The 13,754-nt window shown below is 30.7% G+C and overlaps 1 protein-coding gene across 1 annotated transcript; it reads left to right on the top strand.

Annotated features, from left to right (window-relative positions):
- The first annotated feature begins 320 nt into the window (after window positions 1–320).
- On the top strand, window positions 321–1,175 carry LOC109338522 (uncharacterized mitochondrial protein AtMg00810-like). Its single transcript, XM_019575783.1, has one exon. The coding sequence runs from the start codon at window positions 321–323 to the stop codon at window positions 1,173–1,175; it is 855 nt and encodes a 284-aa protein (XP_019431328.1).
- Window positions 1,176–13,754: the final 12,579 nt, after the last annotated feature.

Below are 13,754 nucleotides of genomic sequence, written 5' to 3'. Positions count from 1 at the left end.
AAACCTCCACAAATAAACCACTACAAATGTATAGATACCATAGGTTTTTTAAAACCTCCACAAAATGCTTCTAACGGTCATAACTTTGGAGGTTTTTGAGACCTTCGCTAGTTATATTGTGGAGGTTAAAAACATCTGCTAATCGCAAAACAACCTCCACTAAATACAAAATATGTTGGTGTGCAACCTCCTGGTTTTGGTATAAGTGATGATGGAACCAAAGTGCTGAAATTGAACAAAGCTCTTTATGGCTTGAAGCAAACTCCAAGATCTTGAAACAAAAGAATTGAATCCTTTTTGAAATCCATTAGATTCATCAAATGCAAGGTGGAGAATGGAGTCTACGTGAACTCAACAAACATGGGGATATAATTCTACTATGCCTTTATGTAGATGACTTAGTCATCACAAAAAGTAGTGAAACTGAGATTTTGAAACTAAAAGGAAAGCTTAATTCTGAGTTTGAGATGATAGACTTCAGGGAATTGGCATACTTCCTGGGATTAGAATTCATGAAGACCAAAAGTGGAATTATGATGCATCAAAGAAAGTACATTGTAGATGTACTAAACAGATTCCAAATGCTGGAAGGTAAGGTTGGTTCAAGTGAATCAACAACTGAAAAACTAATTGATCCAACACTCTATGGGCAGATTGTAGGTTGTCTCGGGTTCATATGGCACTTTAAACATGAGATAAGCTATGCTACTAGAGTTATAAGTAGGAATATGGCAAATCCTAAGCAATCTCAGATGATTGCAGCCAAGAGGATCATGAGGTATCTGAAAGGAACCATGAACTATGGAATTCAGTTTCCTAATCAGAAAGAGAAAGGTAAGTCATGTTTTATTGGCTATTCATACTCAGATTGGTGTGGAGATAAGGAAGATAGGAAAAGTACTTCTGGGTATGTTTTCTTCATGTTTGGTACCCCTGTATCATGGAGTTCTAAGAAACAAGATGTTGTGGCCCTCTCTACTTGTGAAGCTGAATATATTGCCGCCTGCAATGCACCATGTCAAGGATTGTGGTTGACATCCTTGATAGCAGTACTAAATTGTGGAAAAATTGGACAGTTTGAGTTGAAATTTGACAAAAAACCAACTATAAAGTTGGCCAAGAATCCAGTTAGCCATGGAAGATGCAAACATATTAAACAAGGTTACATTTCCTAAAAGATCAAATTGTATAACACTGATTTTTTGTGCACGTTTTATTAATTATTTAATTGACAAGCGATTAATTTTAGAAATATTCACTATTTATTTAAGCTAAACCTCAGTTGATTTTTAGTCTTTTATTGTGATTTCTTAATTTATGGTAAATTTTCATAATTTTCAGAGACTAAACGTCTTCGGGCTTCCTTCGGACCCAAATTTACCCTAAATTCGGCCCAAAAGGTGATATTTGAGTTATATAACTCAGAATCGAATTCTGATTGCGCCATTGGCTTCAAAATATTATTTTGAGTCAAAATAGATACCAAGTTTGTCCATAAATCATCTCTATATATTTTTCATTCCGAAATCCAAGTTTCAACGTTTTAAACGTAACCGTAAATCGGAAGATTGTTAATCTTCGGCCTAGTTTTAGCCGACCAGACTCGGGAAATCCCCCATTGATTTTCCCCACAAACGTTTTGCACAATCCTTAAAATCACTCATCAACCCTTACATCACCAAGATTTTGGATATCCCCCTTTGATTTTTCCCACAAAAATCTGATTTCCTCTCTATAAAAGGCAATTCTTGGCCTTAAGGAGAACATTTGCTCTCCTCACTTCTCACTTATATCTTAGGCATTTCAAAGAGATATCAATGTAGTCTTTCATTGTTTTTTCATTCTCTTCCGCATACATAGTAGATAGTTATTATTTTAGTTATGTTGTTGATTGAGCTGTATTCCACTTGTTTTTTGCTTGAAAAATCATAGCCATGAACAAGTGTAGGATAGTTTATTTTTCTATTTAAATGCTAGAAAATATAATGTTAGAGTTTGAATGATTTTAAATGTGATGATTTGTATAACAAATGAACATTTAAAGAGTTTTTAAACCATGTAAAGTTATGATTTGTTCACTTGTTTTATGCTTGAAAAACCATAGTCTTGGACAAGTTTAGAATGATATATTTTTTATGTTATTGCTATAAGATTTAATATTGGTGTTTGAATGTGTTTTAAAGGTGATGATTTGGACGTCAAATGAATCTTTAATGTGTTTAATCATAAGTTGAAAAATCAAAACTTTCCTTGGTATTATGTCTAAAAATCGTGACCTATATGTGTTTAGGAAAAGTTTAGTTTCTATCTTTGAAATAAAAAAATGTTTATGAGTTGAGTGTTTTTGAAAGTGTAAAGTAGTGTTGTTAGTAATGCATAATGAATGTGTTATCAACACTAAAGTACCATATTAAGAAAAATGATGAGTTTTTGTGAAAAGTGTTGTTTTAAAGTATTATGTGTTGAGGGTTTGATTAGTAAATGATATCCTTTAACTTCCAAGTTCAAGTAATTATTGGGATAAAATATGACTTATAAAAGTCTTGAATTTATAAACTTGAAGTGTTATGAAGTCTTGGATGGTAAACTAGTTAAAGTGGGAACATTGTTAAGATAAGCTTGTTTTAAAGTGGTAAGTGTAACTTAAGAAATCTTCATTTAAAAAGTTAACTTTTAATATGTTGTTCTTGGTTATGTGATCAACACTAACAACCCAGATGGTTACGAATGAAAATGTGTTGAGATGACCATAGAGTTTTATTGAATCCACTTGAGTTAGATTACTTAAAAGTGGTAAGTTTAACTTAAGAGATCTTGATTTAAAGTGTTGATTTTGGTTAGGAAACTTCTCTTAATGTGGTGAGTATGCCTTAGAAAGTTCATGAAAGTATTAATTTGTGTTAAAGTTAAAGTTTAAAAATGAGTGTTTTCTTAAACAAGACTTTCGATGATAAAGGATTGTTCAAGAATATATAATCTTGAATTGGATGGATGATAGTGATTGAGTTCATGATATGTTAAAATGTGTCTTCACCTTAGGGTTATCATGCAAAAAATTAATTCGCAAATCCACTAATTTGTTTTTGTGTTTAGTTCTGAAGCTTCTGAAGTTGGACAACCTACTTGTTCACACTTAAAGGGAATCACTCACTCGACAACCTAGGGTGAGGGAGAATACATTGTGATAGTGGTGTCAAAATATGATATATGGACCTCCTAAACTACCTCAAAAGTTTGAAGTTGTTTTGGGTATTAAGAAATCCTGTACTTAATCAATTATATGTTTGTTTGGATTAAGTACGTATGGTTTCTTAAGCCATATTGTTTAATTTAGGTCTTTGCGTGGAGTAATGTTGTGGTTATCTATGGATGAACATTATTCGAATAACTGTAACTGTGATAATGGATTAACACTTAGGTATAACTGATTATAAAAACCCTCGCTTGTGAGTCAGGCTATCACTTGGGTGAGAAGCCTCCAGCGAGTAGGGTGTCTTTTTGTCACTTGAGCGACAGATCTCGCTTGGGCGAGAGGTCCTACTAATTTTTTACTTGTTTTTGTCGCTTGAGCGCCATTCTCTCACTTAGGCGAGAAGTCCCATAAATCTTATCATGCAAATGTGATAATCGATCAAAGTTTAGGTATAATGAATTAACAGAATCCTCGCTTGAGCGATAGCTTTCGCTTGGAGGAGAGGTCTCCAAGAAGGTTGGATAATTTTTATCGTTCGAGTGTCAACTCTCACTTCGGATAGAGTCCAATGATAACCATTCCACCAAGGTTTCCTTTTCTTCAAGTTCTAGTTTCTCAAACCCATTCTTCTTCAATAAAACCTATAAACACCCTTCGTTGGGGATAATGTACTCCAAAGATGTAAACTTCGTAAGAAGGAACAATCACATTAGACTCTTGAGAGTTTGTACAAGAATTTCACCATAACCAAAGTAATAAGTGTTAAAAATTAAATTGTTAAAGGCGAGGCCCATAAGGTTATGTTTTTCCCATGCAGTGAGATCCTTTGACCATAAGAGGCTTGGCCATTGGGCCGTCCAGGGTGATTCAGCGATGGTTCATAGTGGAGATGAGGTTTTCCTCTATTGATGATAAGATTGAGTCCTACTGGAAGCATTCCCGACGGAAGATGTCTTAGGATGGGTCGATCGATATAAAAGAATGATTAAAAGATTTAATGTGCTAACCTCAGTTAGTGTGCATACTCATTGTGAATAATGAAATAGTGGAGAGGAAAACTATGGGAGACAAACGAGCCCCGATATATCGAGAGGGTCGGTGATGGCGGTGATGTGTCAGCAAAGCCTTGAGAGAGATTCCAGGTGAGACGAGTCTCATGTATTCCTAGATGAGGTATTCTGTTGTATCAGACAGCTCACATAGCGCAAACTAGACAATCTCTGACAATCCCTCTTTGCAATCAGGATCGACAAGAGGATGCCCAGAAAGTGTTTGATACGACACCATCCTGAAATTGACAGTTCCTTTGGAACAGATCGATCATATATCCTTGCAAGGAATAAGTTTGTGCGTTCAAATCGGCTTGTTATGGGACCTGTACTCTCGGTTATTTCCGAATAGTTTATTGGGAGGATATTGGTGTAAGGATGGATGAAATAAACATAGCATGCAAACATTGAACTTGTGGATTTTGATCCTCATAGTCTGAGTTACAACATCATTCATCATTTGAATTTATGTATGTGATAATACAGAATGTATATTATGTGTGTTATGTCTGAATGTGATATTTTGTATAATTCTATGATGTCGATGAAAAATAGTCATTAGATGTCTTACTCCCTTTCTTTATGCATGTTTTCGGTACACGTTCTCGATGTCCCAAGAGGGGGCATGAAGGATTGGTGGAAGTTGCTACACCTACACTGACCCTTGTGCCTTGGAACTGGAGATGGTGTGTGATGGCACCACGATGCGCTTCCCATCCCATCATGCGGACTTAGAGGCTTCCTTCACTCTGCTAGATCAAAGGTCGTTCAACGAACCATGCCAGAACCGCAGGCAGAGGCGAGAACATGGATTAGGTCACTAGGTTCGGCCTATGATACTATGGAGGAGATGGAAGCTAAGGAGGAGGATTGTGTGAAGTTGATCTGCATAGAGGACTCCATCAAAGTGGTAGACATCTCTTCTGACTCCGAGATGGAGGAGGATCCGAGTGAGGGTTCTAGTGTTCCCATTGACATTGAAGCTAGACGTTAGGAGCCATTTCCTTTTCTGTTTTGATTTTTGGGGTTAGGGTATCTATGTAGGGTACTTTTATAGTGTTGAATAACTCAGCCTATTTTGTATATTTTTAGTTTAGGCGATGATTATATTATGCCTTGTATTTTGTACTAGCATTTTCCTTGACCAAGCAACACGTCGTTAAATGTGTTGTATGGTCAAGTCTAATTATTAACAAAGAGGTATTGAGAAAAGTGTTGTGTCATTTTCAATTACCGTTAGGCATTAGTTATTTACTTTCTACAGTTTATAAAAATGTGACGTCTTGAAAAAGGAATGGATTTAAGGAAAATATTTTGTGGTAATTATATGATACATAAAGAAGAAAAAATTACCATTTTTCCAAGAGATTAATTATATTATTTATGAAGTGATTTTCGGGGCGTTACAAGTTGAAAAGGAGAAGGTGAAACTTGTTCATTGCCCTACCGAGATTTAGATTGCGGATGTTCTAACCAAAGGCTTGAAGGTTGAAAGATTCAAGAAGCTAAGGAAAATGCTAAATATCCTAAGTTTTAGCTAGGATAGAAGGGTATACATTTGTATGATTAATTTGTTGCATTGTAACTCTTTGATTATCGGAGGGTGTTGAAAGAATTAATCAAATGGTTAGGAAATTGAATATTAGTTAAGAGTTTCTGATTTTAGATTGGTAGTTAGTGTTAATTAAACCATTTATAGAAACTTGTATAAATGGCTACATTGTGGTTGATTTCAATTGATTTTTTTCAATCACAATATACACACTTTAATCCATCATTATCTATCACTCTCTGTTTTCTATTCTTCTCTTCTAATCTCAATCCTTCTTTCATCTTTGCTTCAACAAAATAGGTAAAAATTCATAAGCACTCCTAAGCATTACAAATAATCATCATGAATTAATTTTTCTTCATAATTATCCTTAAAACTTTAATTGTGGATGAAATTGATTATGCTATAAATAGTAATAAATTTGGACTCGTATGATGTTAAATTACTATATTATCTTGTTTTAACACTAAAATTTGCATGTCTTCTTCCTCTCAGTCAATTTTTATTTTGACGGTTGTTTCCTTTAGTCATCGATGTTGGCTAACATACATCATTATGTTTCTACTTTTATTAGTGTGATGATAGTGGTTTCCTCATTGACCTATTAATAATATAATATTATTTTTACGGACATACTAATTTCTTAACAGATAAAGTTTAAAGGGTAATTAGAAAGAAAAGTAATTCATAGCTACTGCATAAAAAAACATGAAGTTTAGGACATTTTCATCCATTTTACCAAAAGAATAACAATAAAAAATTAGTTACCTTTTTTAATGTTAAGTAGAACTTTAAAAGCGAAAGTTTGAATCTAAAAATAAGTTTTGCATTAAATGAATGATTCAACTCTTAATACAACCAAGAAAAAGGAGATGGATGACAAAATGCATAAAGATATATACAAATGCATGTGTTATTTAACATATGACCATATACAATATTGGAAACACAAATATATCTAAAAGTTGGCACCCTTGTGCCTTTTTTTATATATTTTTGTTTATTGTTAAAGTTGTTAGTTGATTTTAGTTTGTTAGTTGTAATATTGTTTTCGTTAATCAATTAAGAGTTTAATTAATCGATTAACTAGTTAGTTATTAGTTAGGCATTGTAGTATATAAAGAGTGATCTCTTATTCCTTGTGATTCAATTCTATATAGAAAATTTTCATTTTCTCCCATACTTCTTGATTCATCAAGAAGCTTTCTTTTCATGGATTTTCTTATTCTTTCTTTCTTGTTTTATCAAGATTCATGCATGGCTCTACCATTCTAACATGGTATCAGAGCAATAATTATTGTTTTGATGACTTCCGCTTATACTTCTATCATTCCAAGATTCAACAAATAATCATTATTTCGTTCATGGCTCTAAAAAAAGGTTGGTTTCACATTCATGGAGGCGACTTATATGATGGTGTATGGAAGTTGGTAACTCATTTGATCATGTGAAAATATGTATCAAGATCCACCCTTTGGTATTTCATTCTTATCGAATTCACTTTGTCAAAGAACCCAAGTTGAGAAAATGTATTTTGTAGTTATCCACTACTGTTCATCAACATCACCCTTTTAGATCTTTCAAAGTTCTTGAGATTCTTGGTCACTTAACATCTTTTTCTTCTTATTCTTCATCAACTACCCCCAATTATTTTTTTATTTATTACTCTAGTTTCTTTACCCTCTCTCTCTCATTAAACACACAACATTACAATGTGTAATTTTTTCCTCATTGAAGCAACATATAAGGATCAAGATTAAGGTTCATCTCATTTCTCTCTTTCAAAAAGATGGTTAAGCATTGGATGAAATTGCTTCTGCCAAATGGTGGTTAAGCGTCAATATTGTTTCACGTTCAGATTTCAAGAGTAGGAGAGTATGTGTGGTGTTCATCACAATCATTTCAAGCTTGGAATGTTTGACACATTCCAGCTTGAGGGGAGATGCTAAAGTTGTTAGTTGATTTCAGTTTGTTAGTTGTAATATTGTTGTCGTTATTAGTTAGACATTGTAGTATATAAAGAGTGATATCTTATTCCTTGTGATTCAATTCTATATAGAAAGTTTTTATTTTCTCTCGTACTTCTTGATTCATCAAGAAGCTTTCTTTTCATGGATTTTCTCATTCTTTCTTTCTAACTTTATCAAGATTCATGCATGGTTCTACCGTTCTAACACTTATTGAAAAAAATATGAAAAATATAACATGATTCGACACTTTTATCATTGAGATATAATAAAATATATCTTTTATCATTGAGATATAATGAAATGATATTTTTACCTTTAAATACACATACAAAAGTTATAATTTTTCTCTCAAATACCATAAAAGATTTTTATTCTATAACAAGCATATACTATTTTATAATTCAAGGACATATTTGAACATCCCAAATAATCGATGAAGCTATATATTAATTTAATCTAATTAATATCTTTTTCCTATAAATATTATATACTTCAATTTTTTTTTGTCTCTACTAATATATACTCCACATACATATATATATATATATATAAAATGGTCAACAACACAGAATAAAGTAGGAACGAAGAAAACAAATTTATTAAACCAGGAGCAAAAATGTATTCATCTTAAAAGAAGAGAGTTTCCAGAAAACAAATACACACGCTTTCAGTGGAGTGTGTATAGCTCCACACTCAAAACAATTCACTAAAAGATAACATTTGACCCTCCATAATTTTTCCTTAACATTGGACACAATTTAATGTTGGAGCTGGCGGCTATTATTGGTGACAACAACAATCATAGATATGATAGGATAATCAACCTAGTTGATCAGTAGTGTGTAATAGGCTTATGTAATGAAAAGGTTGGTAAATAAACTTATACATCAAAGTGTAATGGCCTAATCCCACTACTAGATATGATTATTTTATCAATTATTTTAATATGTGAGAAGGGTTTGATAAACAAGTTTGTATATAATATTAGGGGAGGATACACTTACTCGAAGAGTAAGTTTTGACTTACTTCTCATCCTAGTCATCAATTCTAAGGAAATCCAATAGTTTGAATTAATAAGTAAATTTAAACTATTAGATGTTCATAGAATTGATGGTCAGGACGAGGAGTAAGTTTAAATACCTCTCCATAATATTATGCTCATACCAAACAATAATAATAATAAATTGTATTAATCTATCTTATATAACCTAAATATAGCATGCCATATGGACCTAAATTCAATATTTTTTACTCTTTAGCATACTTTTAGAGCGTTTACTGTTTGTTCTTTATTTTGGTTAAACAGTGCCTATTACTAATGCCCTTTCTCTACGCAGAATTCTAGTTTCTAACTAACATTTCTTTCTTTTTAATTGAGCTAAAATATTATCTAGCGTGTAATAATATCTTAAAGGTTAAGTCCTGATTTAGTTTCAGAGTATTGGTGTATGAGTAGTTGAGTTCCTTACATTGTATTAACAGGATGAGTTGAGTCTTATTTTGTAAGGGCGATTTCCCTTTGTATTGTGTTGGAATAAAACTTTTGCTGATAAAAAGAATATGAGAAAAAAATGTATGTCGTGATATTGTATGAATTTTATACAGTGTTATTACATCATTCACCGTTCATATTTAATCATTATTGACTTTTCAAAAAAGTAATCCAAATAAGTAATGAATGATGTGGTAATTGTGTATAAATCTCTAAACTAACACTGCATAGATATTATACTTAAAGAATATAGGGTGCACTATCTTACTGAAAAGTATTTTGTGCACCAAAAGTTTCTTAGGCTTTATTTAGAAGTACATTTTGAAGGGAAAGAGAAGAGAAATGATGACTTTAGAAAGTTTCTCTATTGTTTGGAAGTTGGATGAATGAGAATGAAAGGTTTTAGAAGGTTTATCCATCCCTCAATATGTCTATTTGTAAAAAAAACCTAAATATTTTAAGTAAAATTATATAATTATATATTATTGTTCGTTTATGATGTTAAATACATTTTAAAATAAAAAATAAAAATTTTCTAACATTATCATTAGTTTATCCTCTCATTTGAATTTTATACTTTCATACAAGAGAAATAATTGCATTCATTTTCTCTTTGCTCCTCCTCTTCCTAGCTCTTTGATCTCTCTTTTTCATATTCACTCATTACTCTCAAACACAACCTTAGACTTTGTTTGGGAGTTATGAGGTAAGGGAATGAGAGAGATCAATGGTTGGGAAGAAGAGATGAAAGGGTTAGGAAGGGGAGGAAAATGGCTAAGGGTTATGAAGAAGATGAAAGGGTTAGATGGAGGAATGTAAACTAATTATAGTGCAAAAATATTTGTTATTTTTCCTTTAAAAATGTAATTAATAATGAGAAATTGAAAATAATATATAATTATATAATATTACTAAAAATATTTATGTATTTTGACATTTTATCTCTAAAAAAACCTCAATTTGTGGAACTTATAAAATAGACACATGAAAGGTTTTGGAGAGTTTGAGAAACCCTCTAAAACCTTTCTCTCTTTCATTCAACTCTCAGACAAAGATAAAACTTTCTAAAGTCACATTTTCCCTTATATTCTCCTCCTCACTTCTATTCTCCTCCAAAACTACGCTCACATACAAACTATTAGAGTCCACCATCAATTTGTGCATTAAGTAAGATCACTTTTTTATATGAGGTACATTTCTATTCCATAGGGGCCAATGTAAGGGGTGGTTAATTAGAATAACATTTATTATTACTTTTATTATTACTTGCTAAAATACATTAAAATACATGCTATAATGTTATTCTACTTACATATAAAACAATATGCATTTCTACAGAGTTCTACGCTTCTACCATCTATCTTTCTAAAAAATTGTACTTATAGATAAAACAATATGCCTTTTATGATTACACTTGAGTAGCATATGTGAGGTTTATGAAATTTCATTTTTTGCATCTACAAGTTTACTACTACATCTAAATGTATAATGGTGTCTTCAAAATTGTTGTCATATCCTCCTTAGTGACTTACATTATTATAGCTTTAATTTTATTTGTTTACTACTTCAGTCTTTCTATATGGTGTTATGTAAATATTTTATTTCCTAATTTTTTTTAAAACCTTTTTTGGTGATGGATATGATTGAGTCTTATGTAAAGAGTCATGTCTTCAAAAAAAAAACAAGGTCTTCATATTATATGGAAGTTTGCTTATTAACTCACCTCGGAAAATGGCCTTAACATATATTGTAACTTCAATAGCCTTCTTTCATTTTCTTAATGATCTTATATGATTGATTTCAAGTTTGGTAGCATATATTACTTATATTCATTTTTTACTCAATGTTTGCTTAATTTGTGTCTAATTCCATTTTTTCTATAACTTAATAATGTATTTTTCTTCAATTTTATTAATATAAATTAGTCGTATAACAGAATTAACCAGCATATTTCAATATCACGCTCATTCTACCTGTTAAAAGATTTGAATGATTCAAAACACTTGTGGAAGATTGTTGTTAGAGTTAATAAAATTTGGTATGTGCACTTATTACCCAAACCTGGACATCTAGAAATGATATTGATGGATTATAAGGTAATAATATATATTTTATGTAAAAATATATTTGTTAGAGTATTAATTTTATATTTTTAAATGAATTTAGGGAAAAAAATTCAAGTGTATGTTAAAAAGGATGATTTCAATGAGTAAGAGAAAAGTTGGTGGAGAATAACACTTATGTGATGCATAATGATCTGCAATTTAAGGCATGTGATCATCCATACATAATGCAGTTCATTGTGGGTACAACCTTAAAAGAGAGAGACTTTCCTAATATTCCTCAATTTGAATATGATTTCAAGAAATTCGGTGAAATACTTGTTGAGAACTTTCAACCTGGTTTGTTAGTAGGTCAGTTTTCTAGCATAGATGTTGTAATATCCATATTTTTTATTTCAATTATATTATTGTAACACATTTTTTATATGATTGAATTAGATATCATTGGAGCGGTTGACAAGTTGATTTTCTCGCATACACAAGCAAATTTGAAGAATAATATTTTTAATGTGAAAGATTTTATGTAAGTCAATTGTGTTTTTTGTCTTTTATGTATATGAAGATTGAATTACGTTTTTGACACAATTTTTGCATTTGGAGTTTTTAATTAGTGGTGATGTTATCACGTGTGCCCTATGGGAATCCGGAATCCCATGCTATGAAGTTGTTTAACTAACATAATTGGGTAATCAGCTCAACATAATTCCATCTATTTTTTTTTACCTTCAAAAAAAGCATCGACCAAAGATATTTAAAAAAATCATTCGTTAAAAATGAGGATATGATTTGAGATAAAAGAAAACAGTAACTTTGTAAAAATACAATGTGTTTATTACTAACATCAATGAGTTTTTTGATAGATTATGACCTTCATAATCTATGAACTTTTTAATCACAGACCATGACGTTTAGGTGATGAATCTTGACTAACATGAATAGGTTTTTTGTTGTTTCAAAACAAGTTTGTTAATTCACCTCCATCTTTTTAGTTAAACAAAAGATTGATCTAAAACTTTTTATGTTAAAGGTATATAGCTGAAAATGAATTGACAATTGAATTCTTTTTCATAACTTTAAATACACATACATTATAATTTAAATTAAAAATAGTTGGATAATTTAAATTTTATTGTCAATTATTTTTAATACTTTTTATTTTCTTATTTAAGTGTTTATTATAAATTTCACTTATTTATACTAATTTTTATGAAGATATACATGTGCATTAAATATAGGATCACATACATTATAATTGGAATATCAAATAGTACATATATTTAAATAACCTTTGTGACTAATTGGTGTTGGATAATCTTATTGTCAATTATTTTTAATACTTATTATTTTCTTATTTAAGTGTTCGTTATAAGTGTTCATTATTTGCAGGTGAGTTGACGTATTGAAGGCTACATAACCTTGACAAACCCAACAAAATGATGAATCTTTATGTGATGCAATTTCTCAAATCACCAAAAAGGTATTGTGTAACATTACAAGCTAATACTTATATTTATTTAATCATAGAGAGCATTGAAATTTTTAAAAAAATAATCTAACTCTTCTTCATCCCAAAAATTTGAAAAGTAGAAAAAATCTTCACATACACTCATTCCATAACATCTCTCTTCCTCCCATAACATCTCTCCTCTTTCCAAAACATTTCTAGAGTTTACTATTCTCCAAGCTTCTTAAACTTCACAGGTAACTATCCAAAAGAGCATTTCATCATCTCCTTCTTATGCTTTACGTTTCTGACGAGTTGGGGTTATCCCACTTTGTTTCTTCCTTTTTTGTTTACTTTTCCACAAGTAGTTCTTATTTACTTAAACCCTATCCTCTTGAACTATGTTTCTTCCTTTAGTTCTTATTTCTAAACTTTTCTTCTTAACATATTTTCTTTTTTAACATTTGAGGTTCAATACCATTTCATTATTTCAATATGTTTATATCAAGGATAAATTATTACAAACCATGTTTTAATAGGTAATCCTCGATATTATTTTCATTAACAAATTATATTGTCGTTCTTGAATTAAATTTATGCAATACACAGTATCACCCGTGTGAATACATGAATATCCTACTAGTTTAGTAATTAATGACACAAACATGATTTTGTTTACTTCAATTAACTATAAATTTTATTGTAGAAATCGAATCAGTCATTAATGATTTGGTTCGGTTCCATAGTTTTCTTATTTCTTTTTTAAATATTGCATCAATTAAAAATTCAAAATATATTTCACCAGATATTGTTTGTCCATAAAAGGAAAACACAATTATTATTATAATTCATAATTAGTAACATATATTATAATTAGTAACATATATCATAATTAGTAACATATATAACAATTTAGTACTACATATATATACTAGTAACATATATAACAATTTATTAGTAAGGCATATAATAGTAACATATATAATGATT

The sequence above is a fragment of the Lupinus angustifolius genome, unplaced genomic scaffold (genome assembly GCF_001865875.1).
Source record: "Lupinus angustifolius cultivar Tanjil unplaced genomic scaffold, LupAngTanjil_v1.0 Scaffold_28_32, whole genome shotgun sequence".
NCBI classification, from domain to species: Eukaryota; Viridiplantae; Streptophyta; class Magnoliopsida; order Fabales; family Fabaceae; genus Lupinus; species Lupinus angustifolius.
This window is presented reverse-complemented; position numbering and strand designations above follow the sequence as displayed.